Here is an 18316-nt window from a genome sequence, read left to right as displayed (position 1 = left end):
TTTAACACCAGACTGGAGAAAATCCTGGAAAATACACCATTGGGAACAATCCTGTCCTGTCTGTAGGGCGTATGACCTCATATGCACTGGAAAATATTGAAACATTTTGATGCCTAAATGAAGTTCCCAGCAATATTTGAGTATTTCATAGAGCTCAGGAAGCAAAACAAGCCAGATCTTTCAATGCAGAAACAAAATTGCTAACTCCAGCCCAGATTCTGCTCTAATCAATACAAATGCAGAGGATCTGAAGTGAAGTAACTCTGAATTTACTTTGACTCTACACCAGCAAAATAGGTTATTTGCTCCCCTGCCTCACGTTTTCTGAAGTTTCATTAGGTTATGCAAGCAAAGCCTTTTGAAATGAAAAGTGTCACAGAAGTGCTGAGCGTCATTGTTCCTTTCTAATAAAAGAGGGGGGGAAAAAGCAAGAAGCCTGAACTTCATTCTACAGATAAATAAAACAGCACTCCGGGACTTCTTTAGATCAAAAATTCTGTTCTTAATGCAAAATTCTGCTTAAACCCAACACAGCGGCAGCAATATTCAAAACACCACTTTTATATTCAACATCAATAGGAAAACAAAGAGAAGTAAAGAGATTCTTCCTCATATTTTAGCAGCATCTTTTATTTTTTCTAAAACATCAGCATTTCCATTTTAAATGTGCTTCCGAAGCACTTAAAATCTAACTTGCAGAATTCGCTCCAGGCTGAAACTCTGCATGTTCCCCGCCCCTCCCCCCCCCCCGTATTTAGCCAAAATTTACATTAGGAGTAAATATAATTGGAAAAAAAAAAAAACAAACAAAAACAAAACCCCAAAATGAATGTATGTTTCAAAGCACAATTTAATATAAACAAGCTAATTCACTGGGGTAGCTCTTAAAGAATAAACTCAGCCTCGGAACCACACCCATTTTAGGCTAATGTCACGATCAAATAATCTTACCTCTAGGATAGAAATACTGATGTCATTTGTACTAAGTGTCACTGACTTCAGAGGACACACAAAAATTCGCAGCCCATAAGGGCCCTGCTGCTTTTTTAGTAAGATTATGAAACACCAAAGAGTCAAGGTATCTGAAGTGGTTGGGGACAGAAAGAAAAAAACACAGACAGACAGCTAAGTATGAAGGCTACTCTCTGCATCATTTCTCTTCTTCAAGTTGCATCTCCACTATTCCAACAGCATTACAACTCCCTGCTTGCTCTGCACCACTCATGACCTTGCTGGCAGGGATGGCCTCCTCAGAGCTACCGATTCTGCACTTTATGACCAGTAATGTTTATTACTGATGCTTCCTTGCTAACCTGCTTCATTAAAATGGTTGGTGTTAGCTTAAATAGCAAATCTTTGCTAACTCAGGTCTCCTTCAGCAGGACTCCTTAGGGAACAATTGCACAAAAAGCTGTGCTGTTAGATCTGTCAGGGCAACAGCCTTTAGCAAGGCTGCAGTAGGAACTTCTGTGAGCAAGGTGAAGGCAACCATAGGAAAAAGGATCCTCTCTTAAGAATATACAGAATCTAAATCTGCACCTTTTCTTTACCTATTTCAGATATGTACGTGCTAACTTTGATTCCCCTCCAGTCAGATTTGGTGGCCCACGCATAGAGGAAAGATTCAAGCAATACAGGCTACCTCTGATTAAGAGAGTAGGAATCTAAGTAATGTCATTTATAATCTGAGAGTGACAGAGGACATATATTGCATCAGTTTGGCTTCAGTCCTGAATTTGTCTTATATTTTAACTCCCATCTGAATACAGCAGAGAGAGAGCTGGCTAATCTTCAATAAAACATATGCTACAAAATCTGTTAAGATAACATCCCTGTCTAAATTTCCTTGTTCTCAATGTCTTCCCAAACAATAATACTTCCTTGCCTTACTCATCTGGACTCCAAACATAATTCCAAGAATTTGACTCTGTGCTGTACCACAGCATGTGAAGGTATCTTGTGGTGCTGGGAAGCAGATACCGAACATAGGCAGTAGCAGTCACTGGATGCAGTTTAGCAAGTCAAAGTCAAGCCGAGAAGGGATGAAGCTGCAAAACTACACACTGCACTTAATCTTTTGGTGGATGCCTATAGAACACTGGAGAGATAACTGTTGTGAAACATAGCAGCTATGAAGCAGCTTCTATACAGGTTGTTCTGGTAAAGAAACCACAACACAGCACAGCTTAAATGGATTAAAAGCAACCTAACTGTTGGCTCTTAAAAAAAAAATGATCCTCAAGAAAATGTAATTTTGCAATGATATATTCTTGGTGCTACATTTTCAATATTTGCATTAATGATCTGGAAGAAAAGCAGTCGGGGTAATTCACCACTGGAGCAACCTAGGAAGATCCTGCTTTTCTCACAGTTAATCAAATTCAGACCAGAAGCTTTTTTCTCCGAGATATCCTCTTTTTCAAACCGAAATTATATGAAGGCTGTCCTATGACCTGTGCTACAGCAGACCTCAGACTAAATAGTCACAGTGTTCTCTGCTGACCTTATTATTGCTGAATCTATGAGCCTATGACATGACATGCAATCACTCACTCGCAACATTTAACAGTGCTGTGTTCCTTGTTTGCTCTTCTTCTGTTACCTTCTGGTGAAGCATCTGTTCCTTTCATATGCCCCTCTTGCAGTGTCTTTCTATGTGCATGTATACACTGGATTACTACCCAGCCTGCAGCTTGTCGTTGTCTAGGATGAGGATTGCCCTGTCACATGCCTATATGAGCACAGCAAAGTCACTGAAGCTTTGCATCTGACAAGAGGAAAGAGAGGAAGCTGTGGCAAACCAGCTCTGCGCAGCTAACTTGCAGGTGAAGAAGGGAACTTGGTGTTTGAGTGAAGCAGATGCCCCTCCCCAGCCTCTCCCCAAAAGTTAGCCTTTTGAAAAATATTTTTAGGCTAAAGAGGATGAAAGAATGAAAAGGCCATTTTTGCATGTTTTTATGCCTGGGTTTTTTTCAGGTACAAATATCAGGAGGAGTGGGAAGAATATGTATAGATGGGGGAAATGGTTGAGATAGATAGGCTTGGGAGAACTGCAGAAGAGTCTGGGGTAACCATTTCCTTCCTGGAAGTCTCTTGACCATCTCAGATCCTCCCTGTCTGCAGCAAGGCTCTTCTCAGTTACAATTTCTCCCTATAGGCAGAAAATGATCCTGACCATAGTCTTCCAGGCAGAAAGCAGAGAGTCTCACTTCAGCTGTCAGACAAAATAATGGCTACTGGTCACTGCCTGCAGTTCTTTTCCTCTGGCTCCACACAAACCTTTCCCGGGAGTTTCTAGTCCCTGTAGTCAACTGGAACTACCCTCACCAAAGCCCCTAATGACTTTTTCTTAGGCAGTCTCAGAACTGAGATGGCCTTCATTGTCCCTGACCCACAGCTTGTCTTTGACTGCCAGCCATGTTTCTTGAAACATGACTTAGGTTCAGTGACTCTCTCTCTCCCAAGAGTCTCCTCTTACTTTTTTAACTGTTTCCCCAAGCATCTCCTTCGAGGGAGAGCTGCTTCTCTACATGGTCCCACAGTGCTATGACCTAGTGCTCTTCCCTTCTTTGCCCTCTACATTTTAGACCTTGATCGTCTCACCTGCAAAGTCAGATTCACTCATTAATATGCTAACAACTTGCAGATGTCCTTTCGATCTGTCTCTTTAAAATCTCAAGCCCAAAATCTCAAAGGCTTTCTCTAAGATTTCATCACAGACAACACAGAGCCATCACCCCACACTCAACTTTCTCCTCATCTTGATGGAGCACTACCTTATTATTCTGTCCTCTGCACCCAGCAAACACTTGTCCTGAGCACCCTATGGGTGATGGAAACTACTATGGCCGCTATTGGCATAGGACACTTGGAGAAGGATTCTGCAGCAATTTCATGTGGTGCTGAGAGCTTTTTTCAGAAGGCGACATTTTTTTTCTGAGACAAAATCAGAAGTTGTTAGGATCTGTGTCTCCTTTTTCTCAAATAACCAAATGCTCCTTTCATCACCCCCTTCTTCAAGAGCTCTCCAGATTTTCTAACCAACAGTTCAAGGACCATCATTTCAGGAGTTGCAGCACTCCCATGAGACACAAGGGAAACAAGATAGAGAAATGAGGGGAGGAAAAGAAGGTGCTGCTGAAAACTTTACTCATTTACTGAAGGGAGTAGCAAAACTTGTGCTTTGCTTGAGTACCATCAATGAGGGATCAGTACTAAAGATGACAGTACAAATGGCATGGATACCTTGTAATCATGGAGAGGGCTCACTTCTCACATGCCACTCAGAATCAGAGCCAAAGCGTCAGGTTCAGAGGTGTATAAGTCGGCAGGTTGTTTCATGCTCTGTTCCCTTGGATTTATCACCTCTGAGCTTGGCTTAGCTGTCCTACGCAGCCAAAGGGAGTTCTGAGCTAGTGCAGTTTTCATCTATAATTCCTGCACACTGACCATTTTAATGAAATGCTTTACCTTGCCAGCATAACACTCTTTAAATTGACCATCCTTGCAATACTTGTGTCTTTTGATCCACTGCCTCTCATAAAATTGGCTAACCTTTAAGTTCATTATGTTCTTAAAATTATTGCTATGTTCTTAAAATCATTGCTCTGCATTCAGAGAGTGAAACAATTCACCAAATTAGTATGTCATATCTGAGCTACTTACCTGCAAATTTCTAGTCTCCCCGTTAAAGTGGAATTGACTTGCCACGGGGCAGCAAAAAGAAGATCAATAATTACAGACTCCAATTTGCCAGAGATTTGTTAAACTTCGCTTCCTGCTGTCATGCCCTCAATAGTTACAGTCAAAGATACATCCCTGCAATCTGTTCTAGCTACCTTATATATGCCTCAGTTTTCCAAACATTCAAAGGGAACCAGCTGGAAAAACTGCACTTACTGTTATCAGTGAAGATGGTATCCATCTACATAACTGTGCCCTCAAGAGGTTACAGACAGCATAACTTTCACCTCAGTTGTCAGTTCTTTGAAGCAATCCAACAGAAACGTCCCTGAAGCGTGTTCTGAGACACGGAAGCAGCAGTTTGCCAGCAGTGCACTGCAGGCCACTGACAGCCACTGCAGAAATGGCTGGCCTTGGGCTGTTAGCTACTTCTTGTCGCCCACCACCAAATTTCCTTACAAAAAGCTAAAAATAGCATGGTTTTTCATGTAAGCAATTGCTGTAATGGCTACAGAGCTGCCACGTGATCGTGTATGAGAAAGGAAGGAGTTCCTGCAACTGCGAATGGGAGGAAAAGTCTATGATGCGATCTTCCTACTAGGAACAGAAACTTGGCATGTATTATCCCAGAGTCATCTTAAAATACATGTATGCTCTGTAGCCAGGATCATCTGAAATAGCAAATATAGACCACGTATGTAAGATCAACCAATATCTAAAGAGCCCTTCTGACTCTGCATGGATCTGCAGTTTCTTGCAGGTTCTGCCACTCAATTTTTATGAGAAGAGCAGATTTATGGTATAAGCACTCATGAATAATTCACTCCCATGAGTTGCCACATACAACTTGGGGAAATCCCAGCTGTAAAACTTTGGCACTGTTTAGCTAGTGCAAGCTGCAGTACTTTTATACAGGTGTTATTCCACTGACCTACTTGGAGTTACTCCTCCTTCGCGCTGCTAGAAGAGGAGGATCGGGCTGTTTGCTTACAACCTCTGGTAAGCAAACCTCTCTGCCACCTCTTCACAGCAGTAAAAATGCTTCCAGTGTTGGACTAAGTTAGTTTTAGGAACCTTAGTGGTTTGGCTCACCACAGCTTCAGGAGCTTGTACATCTCACCCACTCCTGGACCTCCCATAATACTCTGTTGTCAGCTGGCTTAGTTCCTCATCAAGTCCATGTTTTTAAATCATGTTGAGAAAATTACTTGGATCCTAGACTAATGGAACACCACTAAAGCAATAAACTAGCTACACTGAGCATGTCTTTATGCTGGTTTCTCACTTCAGGAGAAGTATGGTTTATTCCAACATTTGCCCTCCACCACTGGAGAAGGAGTCACAGGGGGGTGTTGGGGCAGGTGACTCACAAAAAGAAAGTAAAACCGCCTAGCCGTCTCCTTGCCCTAACACGGAAGGTGAATTAATAGCATCACTCAGTGAGCTGCTTACTTCCCCAGGCTTTTTTTTCATATAAAGATAGGAGGGGGTTCTTCTCCCCATTTAAAAAAAAAATTGTCAGGGTTTTATTTGGTTAGATCTCCAAGTGGAGGCCAATTAAAATGACAGTCACTGTAGTGCCACTGAGCCATATTCAAAGCACACATCATGGTATATAACTAAACCTACAACTGTGGTACAGGGAACAAAGAGCTGACATTCCCGGATAGTAAATAAAGTGAACAGCTCGTGGCTATCTTGACATAAAACAACCTAATAATTATAGTGCCTAAGTTAGACATCTGAATAAATGTAGTCATGTCATTTAAACAATGAAGCTATACTGATTTATAGCAGGTAAGGATCTGATTAAGCATGTAAGGATCTGATCTTTACCCTAATATGTCCCTTCAGTTCATCCAAATTATTGGCTGTCACCACCTGGCCTCTCCCTTGTGTCCCCACAGTCGGGTTTTCAGCAGGTTAAGAAATAACGGATTCTCACTTTGTTCATTTCTTACACACTTCCAGCAGTGTGCAGTGAAATGAGAGACAACCATAAAAGCCAGTAGAGGGGAAAATTAGACATGCTGTGTAACTAATTTCTGAACTGTAAGCAAAGTTGTTGGCAATTTTCGTTGCATATCACAAGTTTATATTTCTCTGAATTGTCCCCTACCGAGGACAAGCACTACCTGCTCAGGCCCTTCCAGGCGGGATGGGATGCTCGCTGCCTGGGACAAGCAGCTGGGACAACCTCCAGGGGAGGCCGTGGTGTGGTCTGAAGGGAATTCTCACCTCCTTGCACCGGAGTCACCATCCCACCTCGGAGAAAGGCACATTCCTTCAGCCCACACCAGTGTCATGGGGAGTGGGGTCCCTCCCGCATCCCCCGCCCACCTGCCCACCGCCGGAGCTGCTGCCTTTGCTGGGGTGGCTGTAAGCAGACACGGGCACAGCTGGCCCTGCTCTGTGGGCAGGCAGGGGAGCACGGCCGCGAGAAAGGGGCCAAAGGCAAATTAAAACCAGTCGAGCCGAGCCAGCAGTTGGAAAGAGGGGGGTGGTCAAAGCACAAGCCTGTGACAGCTCTAAGTGAAAGCAGCCAGACCGAGCGGGCTTGCAGAGTGTCACGAAACCAAAAATACCCTCCACCCCCCGGCCGCCCAGCTGGAATTGTATAACAGAGCAGTCTTCACGAAGCTGAAGCTCGCAGAAGAGTTAACTCTCCAGCAGCTGCTGCACTTTCGAATTGTCAGCCAGATTAAACACAAGAATGCCTGTGGGTCGCAAAGCTGAGGGAAGGGCGATGTGATGGGGTCGGCTTGCTCTAAAGTGCAGAAACTACTCAAAAAGCTGGTGGCAGGGCTCCCCACGGCCGGGAGGGAGCTACACTGGCATTGCCTGGATGGAGGCTTGGCACAGGGCCCTTTCCTTGCTTCGGTTGTCTGCCTCAAGCTAGACGGTAGCGGAGTTTTTGTCTTGTGCTTCCTTAGGCTGCAGACTTGTGATGTATCCAGACTGCCCTTGCGGGGCAAGTCTCTGTTTGGAGAGGGGAGAGGTGGGGGTCCCACTGCAGCCTGCTCCACTGGGGCATGAGCCGGGGCACCTGACTGGGACTGGACGCTGCAGGACACCCGAAACGCTGGTGCCTGCGCTGGCCTGGCACCGAAAGCTTGGGGAAACACATCCCCTTACTGGGGCGGGCGTGCAGCAGGCGAAAGACAGTGCCACTGAGCCATGTGTCACTGATGATGAGAGAGTGACGATTTACTGGGAAAACTGCCCTATAAAAAACACGCTTGAGGATCCTGTTTCTTGTCTCATACCCTTCAAATACTCCACAATTATAAATCCTCCATACAATTACAAGCTAAAAAAAGGAGTGGTGGTAATTCTCCCACACGCTGTCTGGCCCGTGGACTCAACAAACCTGCGGCACCATCAGTGGGCAGTGTGGGTCAGACAGCCCAGCGGGGCTCCTCCTGGGAGATGGTGGGCCACCTCCACCAGGGATAAACAATCCCCACTTCAAACCTGGGCCACAGACTTGTTGCCAGATCCATGCAGCTGCAGAGAGCAGAGGTGGAGGGAGCTGTGCCAGTGATGGGGGTAGGAGGGAGAAGGAAGAGAGGTTGTTCCCACATAACACGGCCTCTCCTATGCAAAACCGCGATGCTCCACAGGGCTCTGCAGCCCCCACGCTTCCCCAAGTACCTCCATCCCAGCTGAGCTCTGCTGGAAACTTCAGCCCACAAAACCGCTGCAAAGACACTGGCCCGCAGAAGTCGACTTGCTATGCAGCTCCCAAAGGCTGCACAACAACTGGGACGGGACTTAAGCACAAGAGAGGGACCACAGGCGGCTGCATCTCTGGACCACTTTCAGGCGTCCAGACAACCAGCTCAACCGTCAAGGGAGCCAAGCGGTCTCCCGTGCTAGCAGAAAGTTTGACTCATCCCCTCCTCATCCCAACACACCAGGGGAGTCTCCGCACATGTAAATCGACAGCCTGAATGCCCCCATCCCCTCCCAGCATGAGCACTTACCCCCCAGGAACTGGATGCCTCCTGCCACCCTGCCCACAGTCCTGGAGATGAGCTCGGACACACAGCAGCCCATGAGCGCTGTCAGGGCCACCAAGAGGAGCAGCCCACAGCCCAGGCCCGTCACCACCGTGCAGATCCTCCACTCGGCGCTCGGGATGGCCTGGAAGGAGGCATAGCGGCCACACTGCTCCACCATCACCGTCGTCTGGCGGCTCTCGTCCCGGACTGGGTAGGAACACCTCCGGAAAGTGCCGAAGGAAACCGACTTCTCCAGCTGAGACCCCAAGAGCCAGTAGGGCATGAAGAAGCCCACACAGGAGGCAGCGGCGCAGAGGAAGGAGAGGAAGGCCCAGACGACACCGGCACAGGTGAGGCTGGAGGCCATCTTTGTATCTGCTCCAGGACCCCTCACGATGGGGAGACGGAAAAGCAGCTGTGTATTTTAGAGAAGGTTTATGGATAATCCAGAGTCTCTCAGCCTTGACAAATCCTCGCGCTGGGAGAAGCTCGGATCCTGACAGCCAGGGGGATGTTTCCTCCCATCATGAAGTCAAAGATCCCTAATAAAGTAGCAACACACAAAAAAAGGAGAAAGATACAAGTTCAGTAATACTGACATTATAAAAAAATGTTTATCTGCCAGAGTGCTTTTCCTTCCTACAGGACTTTTCATTAAGACATGTCACTTTTCTGTCCCATCCTTGCAAGCAGCCGCCAGAATTGCTGTCAGCGATACCAGCTGCCAGGGTCGGTGGGACGGCGGTGGTGGGAGGCAGCCAGCCGGCACAGGCTGCTGTGCGCATCCAGGAATGCTCTGCAGCCACCTTCAGGGGCTCCCCGTGTACTTGCCTACTCACTTTTCTCCACCGTACATCTTGATGTCTCCTGTACCAATGGAGAAAAAAGGCAAGGTCTTGTTTATCCTTAGCTAGTCGGCCCTTCGTCTTGCAACGCCCGGAGAATGTACTCCACGTTATACATGGCCCCGCAGCTTCAGTACAAAACCACTCGCGGTGCCCAAGGCTTTTCAAGATCGGACCCTTGTGGCAGAGGTAAGCCTCATTAACACCCCCCAAGAGAAGTGTTACGAGGTGGCATGTTTTCCAGCACTCCCTTAAGTTGTTGGCATCCCTGCACAAAAGGAGCCTTTTATCACTTGATGCTCAGAAGTGCCAGAAGCCCCAACTCCAGGTGGGCTGTTGCTGATGAAGACGTTCCCACATCTTTCGGATTCACTCCCACACAACCTCAAGCAGCACATGATTAAAACAGGAGTCTCAGTATTCCTGCTCGCTCTCAGCCCAGCTCCTTCTCTTCTTTGCCTCTTCCCAGCTCAAACCCAGGAGCCTTAACCCCTCTGCATCCTTCTCAGACAACTCCCAGCCTCTAAGCTCAGTACCAGTGTGACCAAGTGCGTTTGACTGTCATAGAAACCCACACGCTGCTTCCCAGAGGCTGGGGGTGTATTTCTTGTTAAATCCACACTGGATCATTACTCCAGCTGCATTTGTAAATTCATGATCATTTTTCACAGTTGCTGCCAAATTAATTCCGATAGCTATTTACAGGGGCTTTTCTTTCTAAGCATGATTAGACGCCAATCAGTGAATCCAATTCATGTAGAGGCAATAAAATTAAAACTACTTCAGCACAAGGAGGGAATGTAGAGAGAGAGTCTGTAAGTGAAATTAAGCATGTGCACCACACAGAAGTTTTGTTTACTTTTAAAACACTAAGAAAAAGAAGTCTCTTCTATAATGCTGAAAAAGGCCTATGCCACTACTTAAGGAGTATACACCTATCTACTTGTAGCCTGTCCGCTGAAATGCCTTTCAACCTGCAAAACACCAAAGCCCTGGGGAGAAAAACTTGGGAGAGGGGCACAGTGTGCCTCCATCCCTCCAGATGCATCTTCTGGAGAAGGATCTGCCTGGGTCTTGGCCTGGCACCAAAAGTCTGAGGCAAAGTGGGTCACGGCACTTGGGGGAAGATCATTCCCTGAATCGGGGGAGGAGGTACGGCTGGAAATGGGGGACAACATGGAGGCTTCCAGGGGTAGGACCCCGCAAACGCGCCGGCTCGGGCCGGGCAGCAGCTTTGCCTCCCCAGCAAAGCCGGGGTGCTCTCCGGGGAAGCGGACTCGCCCCTCCGGCCCCGAAACCCCGCTCCCCCGCTCCGGGGGTAGGAGGGGGCGGCGAGGAGATCCGGCTCCCCCCGAGGGAAGGCGGCGGCCGGGAACCAAAACTGGCCGGGGTGGTGCGAGGGGAAGGCTGCGGGGAGAGAGGGCGCCCGCGGGGCCGGTGGGGTGCGAGGGGGAGCGGGGAGAGGCGGGCGGGGGTGCAGGGGGTCCGGGAGGGGCGGGGGCTGGCAGGACAGGGGGGCCGGGAGGAGCAGGCTCGGAGGGGAATGGGGTCCGGGAGGGAAAGGGGGGATGCGGGCGGGGAAGGGCTAGAAAGGCAGAGGCGCCGGGAGGGCAGGGGATCCGGGGGGGGGGGGGGGGGGGGCGGAGGCAGGAGGACGGAGAGCCGGGAAGACAGGGGGGCCGGGAAGGGAGAGCGGTCCGGGGTGGCAGGGAGATCCGGGAAGGACGGGGGCCCGGGAGGGGTAGGATGCGGGAAGGCACGGGGATGGGAGGGCTGGGGATCCGGGAGGGGAAGGGAGTCCGGAGGTTCCAGTGGAACGGGCAAGAGATGCGGCCGGGCAGGGTGTCGGAGCGGGGAAGGGAATCCGGGAGGGGAAGAGGGTCCGGGGGTGCAGGGGATGTGGCCGTGCAGGGTGGGTAGGGGTCGGGAAGGGGAAGGAGGTTCTGCGGGCTGGGGGATCCGGAGTAGCGCAGGGGATGCAGCGTACAGGGAGTGCGGAAGGGCGGGGGTCCGGGAGAGGAAGGGGGTCCGGGTGGGGGGGAATAGGGGATGCAGCCGCGCGGGGAGTGCGGGAGGGCCGGGGTCAGGGAGGAGCAGGAGGGACGAGGGCTCCGGGGGGGTGCCGGGATGGGCCCGGGCAAGGTGCCGGGGAGGCGAAGGGCTACTTACTGTCACGCCGGGCGCGGGGGCTGCCCGCCGCGGCTGCCGGGAGCACATGGGCGCGGGGCCGGCGGGTGGCGGCCGCCCCAAGCGACTCTCCCCGCGGTCCCGGCGCGGCGGCGACGCGGGCGCTCCGAGGCGGGCGGGACCGGGACCGGGACCCTCCCCAGCCCGGCCCGTCCTTCCCTCCCTTCCTCCGCACGTTCCTCTCTCCCCTCCCCGTTTGACTCCTCGGGAGGCAATGCACTCCGCCGCCTCTCCTCCCCCTTCCCCCGCCGCCGCCTCCCCGGGCGGGACCCGCCGCGGACGGCGTAGTTGCGGGGCCGCGGAGAGGGCCGGGGGCGAGGGGCCGGGCGGCGGCGGCGGGGGGGCGGGGGAGCGGCGGACGGGGGCAGAGGGGCGCCTCCCCGGGCCCGCCGGGGGCGGGGCGGGGGTCCCGGCTCCCGGCTCCCGGGGGCCGGGGCCCGGGGCGGTGGGTCTCGGCTCCCGGGGCCCGGGGCGGTGGGGCCCGGGGCGGTGGGGCCCGGCTCCTCGAGCCCGCCCGGGGAGCGCTGCGGCGGCGCCGCCGGGCTCGGCTCCGCTCCGCCCGCCCGCCGCGGCTCGGCGGCTGCCTGCGGGGTGCGTGGGGCGGTGGAGCCGGGGACGGAGGGGAGGCAAGGGCAGGAGAGGGGGGAAAAGCCGGCGGGGAAGGAGAGTTAGAAGGGAAGGGGGACGGAGTGAGCCCTTACATGGGAAAATACTGGCTAATCTCCTGATGGTGTGCCTGCGATAAGTGTGTCTGTGTCTGTGTCTGCGTGCGAGCTGCTGATCCAGCATTTTGATCGCACCAGTTCGGGAGCTGGTCTACAGCGAGAGTCAATGTGACCAGAGTACCAAGCAGCTCACCCCGGCTGGGTTAGGTCAAGCGGAGAGACGGGAGCTCCAGTCCTTTCCCAGAGTGTCTTCAGCGGGAAAGTTTTGGGGAGGGGTTGCCTTGTGGGGGCAAGGAGGGATGGTGCACACACAGCCGCTGGGAGACGAGAAATTTCCTATTCTGCTTTTTCCTCTCCGCCCTGCAGCTTGAATAAATTCCTTCAGACAGAAGACAATTTTATGCCAGGTTTAAATTATGTCAGCACCAGACATGCAAAATCTCTTCGGTAATGTTTCTTTTACAGTCCTGGAACATGGCATGAGATTTAAGTACTGATCATTAATATTATTAAAGCTAAATGGAAGTGAGGTTTATTGCACTCAGTCTGTGTTTACACCACTTAATAGTAACAACAGTCATGTTCAGAATTAAATTACAAAGCCACCTTATTGGATTTTTAAATAAGACTTTCCATTTTTTCCCCATAATGCAAAGTTTTAAAATCAGAACGCTACTGAAAATGCCTGTTTTCTCAAGGGATAAAAAATGGATTGGAAAGTATCTAGCAAGATCGAGTTTTCCATCCTAACATTTCAAGTGCATTCTTTAAGGAAAAGTGCTTCAAGTCGAAGAAGTAGGTTAAATATAGGCTGAGTGCTAGAGTGTATGCAATAATGTGCTTCACAAGGAAGACAATGGAGGCATACCCCCAAACCAGCTGTGCCCCCCTGACTACCTTCGAGGCTACATCCACCTAGTATACATCTATACTAGCAAGTAATGCGGATCAATCTGATCTGATCAGTTGGTGCTCAGGACCTGAATGATGTTCACACTTTTCCATAGGTTTTTCTGCAGATTCACTCCAGCCTGGGCCTATGGACTGAGGGTCCCATGAGCACTCGGAAAGCAGCAGATGCACTCCTGGTGTCCGTCTTCTGCTTTAGTCCCATCTTCACCTGCTTTGTGTACTCACCACTGCTGGGTAAAACAAAACGTGCTGAGGATGATCTGGAGATCACGCTCCAAAAGCTTGCCCTTGATCCACACCAAAACGTGAATGTGGAGGTGCCCACGGGCTGGCTGATGGAAAGGGAGCTGGTGTGACTTTCCCAAGGCTGAGAGCTGGAGCCTGCTCTGCAGCATACCATTCTAGCACCCTCCCCTCAAATCACCTTTCTGCCTGGTGCCAAGCCTCCGCCCCCAAGAGCGCACCAGCTCTCAGGTGTCCACTTCTGCAAGAAGCTGTGCACTTCTTGATGAGTGTAGACACTCTTCATTTACCGCTGTCATGCCTTCACTTGGCTCAGTCAGGTGTTTTGCCTCCTGCTATTCATTTTACCAACACCTGAAATGACAGGGATACTAAGGTAACATTGTGACATTTGAACTGTGCTCTTGGCGTAAAAAAAGAGAAGAATTGAGTACTGTTACTAAATCTACAATTGTTTAAAGACCCGGTCTGACACTCTTTCCTTAGCCAAGGGACTCATAGTTATAATGAAACTGTGATAAATGTGTCTAAATTAGGCATGTGTTGGGATGAGGCATGGGTAGAAATTGCTTGGCATTAAAATGACTGTGGAAAACTTCTGTTTCACACATGTAGACAGTTTCTCAGTTAAAACTGGCTTTGTAAACCTAGGGAGAAGCAAACAAGTATGCATTTATTCATGCAATTTATCTCTTCCGTGGTATATGCCAAGGTCCCCAAGTCAGTGTTTGCTTTGCTGATGGCATCTCTACAGCAGTTCATTTACTTCCCTTATATGGCCTTTACATTCACTCCCTGAGCTGCTGCCATTCTGCATTCCCTCATGTAAACTGTATGCTGAATTCTGCATCTCTCCTGAAGCATCTTATCTTGCCAACTGTCTCTGAATGCCCCTGCAAGCTGGATGCATGACTTACTTAGTCACTCGTAGGGAAATAAGCTTTATTTCACAATCCATTTTCTGTCAGAGAAGTTTTGTTTTGATTAGAAACAAATTAAACACATTGTGTGTATAAGTTAACATCCAAATTCTTATTCAGTTTGTTTCCTAGTGTTTACAACTCAACATGTTTCAACTGTATCAACATTTGCTGCCCCTTTCAGGGAACATTGTGCTTAGAAGTATTTTTACTGGGAAAGTTAGCTGAAATATTTCAATCCACATCTAACCTGTCTGAAAGAAAAAGGGAGTTATTACATGGTGCTTCAGGATCCGCAGTCTCTCTTGTAACCACAAAAGCAGAGAGACTTCCTCAGAGCAAAGCGATAACAAAAGTTGTGATCCCCAGGGTCTTGTCTATACTGAAATAGCAGCTGGTTTTAAAATTGGTTCTGGTGTTTTGAAATTTAAGAGAATCTGCTTTTGAGAAAGCTTCAGAGTTGGTTGAGGGAACCTGGGCCGCGGATTCCCCACTGCTGGAACCACTGGAAGTCAGACTGGATCAAACACTCACAAATACGCTGCCAAGAAAACTACCCTAGCAGGGAGATGGGAAAATATGCTTATAGATTTTACCATTTCTCTTCTCCCCGATCCATTGATTAAGCTGCTGTTACAGCTGGGGCCCTACAGACTCAATGGAGCTAATCAGCACAGCAGAGAAAAGAGAGAAAATCCTATCACTGTACCTAAATCAATCCCAGCTAATATACACATCACAGGCTTGGTCACAGACTCTTTCATTACAGCGTATCCTGTAAGACAATCCATTGTCATATAAAATGCCATAGGGGAGTACATATATTCCTGAACCCCGAGGAAAATGAAGCAGCTAGCGAACCTCCATCTCATTCTTAAGTCTTTGACAAGAAAAAGAAACAAGGCGTTTTTATCTTGCAGGCCACCATCTGGTTTTCTCTTGTGTGGTCTGCAGGAGAGTGATCATGCCGACATGGTTCCGAGCATCTTACAAAACTGGATCTTCAGGTCATGTCTGTACTTGATTTTTAATGAAAAAGAAAGGTGTAGGCACAACAATAGACTTGAGGTTATGTACTGGGAGCAACAGAAAGTCAACCCAATTATTCAAATACAGTCACTAACAACCAAACAGACAAGTACTGTTAGGGAAATCATCTGATAATTAATATACTTGCCTGAAATTATGTCCAATCCCCAGCAGCTGGGAAAAAATGTCAACTAAACAGGCATAAAAAGAGAACCCCAAGTCTAACACCCTCAAATTTCTCAGAGGAAGGTAAGAAAACCAATTCAAGTCACTAGATCCTAACACATCCACGGGGTGTCTCTTCCAAGTCAAACACATTGCATGTTTTCTACTGTGGGTGGAGCTAGACTCCTGAGATTTTGGGCTGTCACATCTAAACCTGAATCCTGGCCTAAAAACAGCCCTAAACAAAAGATCCTCTCTCCACTTCCACTCCAGTACTATATTATGATTAGTACTTATTTTTATGCTGGTTCTCATGGTAGGAAACTTTATAAATCCTATTACTGGCAGTTCATGAACAGAACACATTTCTGAAGGACAGTTGTCTTACTAGATAGAATGCTGTTGTTGCTAACATCAGTCTTTCAATCTCTGGATGCACATACAAATAACACGTAAATGTAAAACAAAAAAGGGAAGCATCCTTTCTTATTTGCCATAAACTGTCCTTATGTTGTTTCATCTTTACAAAGTTATTACTTATCATCTATTACATAAAAGCCACCAGGTAGCCTGCATTTTGCAAGGCTCTAAAATAGCAGCCACAGCAAATCAAGCTACTGATTGTCTCTTTTGTGTCCTGTTGTTGACAAGCCTGGTGGCTGTGGGAGAGGCCGGAGAGGTTTGTTCTGCACCAGCCCCACGGCTGAAGGGAGGAATGCCTGCTCTGCCCTCGCAAACGCTGCCAAGGTGATGGAGCTCGGGGATGACAGGTCCCAGACCTGTCCTCCTTTGACAGGAAGCTGGCTTAGTCCTGCACAAACTCAGGAAAAACATGTGGATGATTTCCATGCTAAATTTCCACTGTTCCCAAGTGGACTTCGAAAAATAAGGAACATCTGGATGATGAACGAGGAATTTCCCATTAAGAAATGCTCGCCTACTGGCAGAGTGTTTTCTGTGCATGTAGACCCCAATGCAAATAATTTAATTGTGGCATCTTTTTTACCAGGGGAACATCTATCTTCCCTAGATGCTGTTAAAGAAAGATGTAGGGAATGTACAAAGAGCAGGCCTTGCCAGGGTGTTTTCTTGCACTTCGTGGCGTGCCTGTTTGGAGAAACAAGATTGTTGAACAACGCATGCAACAGTAAGAAGACTTTTCTTTTTGATTTAAAGCCTCAGTTGGGGACCGGCTTTCAGCTGAGAGTCACGTTTTAAAATTGGGGCCAGAAGCGTGCGAGTTCCAGGTGGTCAGAGAGGCGGCAGGCCCGTGGTGTGCTCGGCGCGGCGGAGGGGGAGCGGAGCTCTGTGCTGCTCGGTGGTGAGGATGGCTGGCATGGCGGTGGGGGCACACTGTGGCGGAGGGGAGCAGGGACAGGTTTAGTCCTTGCCCCCCCTGAAGCATTTGATGCGGGCTGCAGAGGGAGAAGGGCGCGTATGTGAGAAGCGGGGGCGGAGAGTGGAGCTTGCTTCTGTTCTCCGCAAAACTTGTGTGATTCGTAACCACCCTGTGCCGCTATCTTGAGGTTCATGAGGTGCATTTGCAGAACATGCAATGTTGACTTTAGCGGCACAGATTGCGTAAACCTTGTGTATCTGTGAATGGGATGCAAGGCACTGTCGTGTTCCTCCCCCCAGCCTTTTGCTGCAGAACTGGAGCTGAGCTGCCTCTCCCGGAGCTCTAGCAATCGTTTGCATCTAGGTCACCGTATCTGATCACATTCCCAAGGATGAGGCTAATGATTTCTGGGGTTTTTAGAAGGGAAAGCTGAAAATCCTCTTGTTGGGGACAAAGGCCAATTCATTTTACAAGTGGAAGCTCATTTCCTCCCCATCATACCCTGAGGTTTGTACAGATCTCAGGCACTCCTTGAAGCTGGAACCTCTGAAATAACTCACAGATTCATTCATGGAAAAACTGTAATGCCAACTCTTGTTAGCTGAAACCCAAACAGTACCCACTTCCCGGTCTATCTGAAACATGTTCTCAGTAGGGGAAGAACCAAGCTCATTTTTTTAAAGCTCTCTAAAAGGCTTGTCCATAGGAAATCCAGTACATATCTAGCATTCATATACCTACATGGGTATGCATTTATGTATTATACATATATACCTATACCTCCACATATTAAAAATACTGCGGCAGGGAGTACCTGAGACCCAGATTGGACTGCAGAGCCCAGGCTACCTGCCCTGCACTGTGAGTGGGGAGCGATAGGCACCTATTCAGCCACAGTGGGTTGAATCATGTTCTGGCCATGCGTTGTGCTCACAGCAAAGCTGCAGCAAGCTGAAGAGAGGTGTATCTTGGTCTCTGTGTCTGTGTTAATCTTTTGCTTTGGCCTGTGTTATCCTTCCAAATTACAAGATGTTCTTCCTATGTCATTCAAATGCATTGTTTCCTGCTTCCACCAAAAGCTATGTGCTCTGGAAGAGCTCTCAACTGCATGTAAAAGGGTTCTCTCTATATTATGTTGTAGCAAAATAACCTAGTCATAGATTGTGCTTCTGCAATATAACTACGTATTTCAATATTCCTTTTCACGATGAAAAAGCTAATTAGCAAGGTCGTTACAGTTGCCACTTTTAAGGGGGAAGATAGTAATTCCATTAATGTGCTCACAGGAACTTCATTTATATTACCTCTTAACCTTTACAAGGAT

At 48.7% G+C, this 18316-nt stretch overlaps 1 protein-coding gene across 3 annotated transcripts in view; it reads right to left on the bottom strand.

The window, feature by feature from the left end:
- LHFPL6 (LHFPL tetraspan subfamily member 6) overlaps positions 1-12044 on the bottom strand; it is a 155979-nt gene extending 143935 nt beyond the window's left edge. For 2 of the 3 annotated variants that reach the window (XM_069802797.1, XM_069802796.1), the window contains exons 1-2: positions 11702-12044; positions 8670-9229 (exon numbers count right to left, since the gene is read on the bottom strand). In XM_069802797.1, the coding sequence (XP_069658898.1) occupies positions 8670-9054 (385 nt within the window). In that variant the 5' untranslated portion in view covers positions 9055-9229; positions 11702-12044. The remainder of the gene's footprint in view (positions 1-8669; positions 9230-11701) is intronic. The other variant, XM_069802794.1, reaches the window with a different exon arrangement.
- Between the last annotated feature and the right edge of the window lie 6272 nt (positions 12045-18316).

The sequence above is a fragment of the Haliaeetus albicilla genome, chromosome 15, assembly GCF_947461875.1.
Source record: "Haliaeetus albicilla chromosome 15, bHalAlb1.1, whole genome shotgun sequence".
Classification (NCBI taxonomy): Eukaryota; Metazoa; Chordata; class Aves; order Accipitriformes; family Accipitridae; genus Haliaeetus; species Haliaeetus albicilla.
The sequence above is the reverse complement of the archived record's forward strand: the minus strand, read 5'-3'. Positions and strand labels throughout refer to the sequence as shown.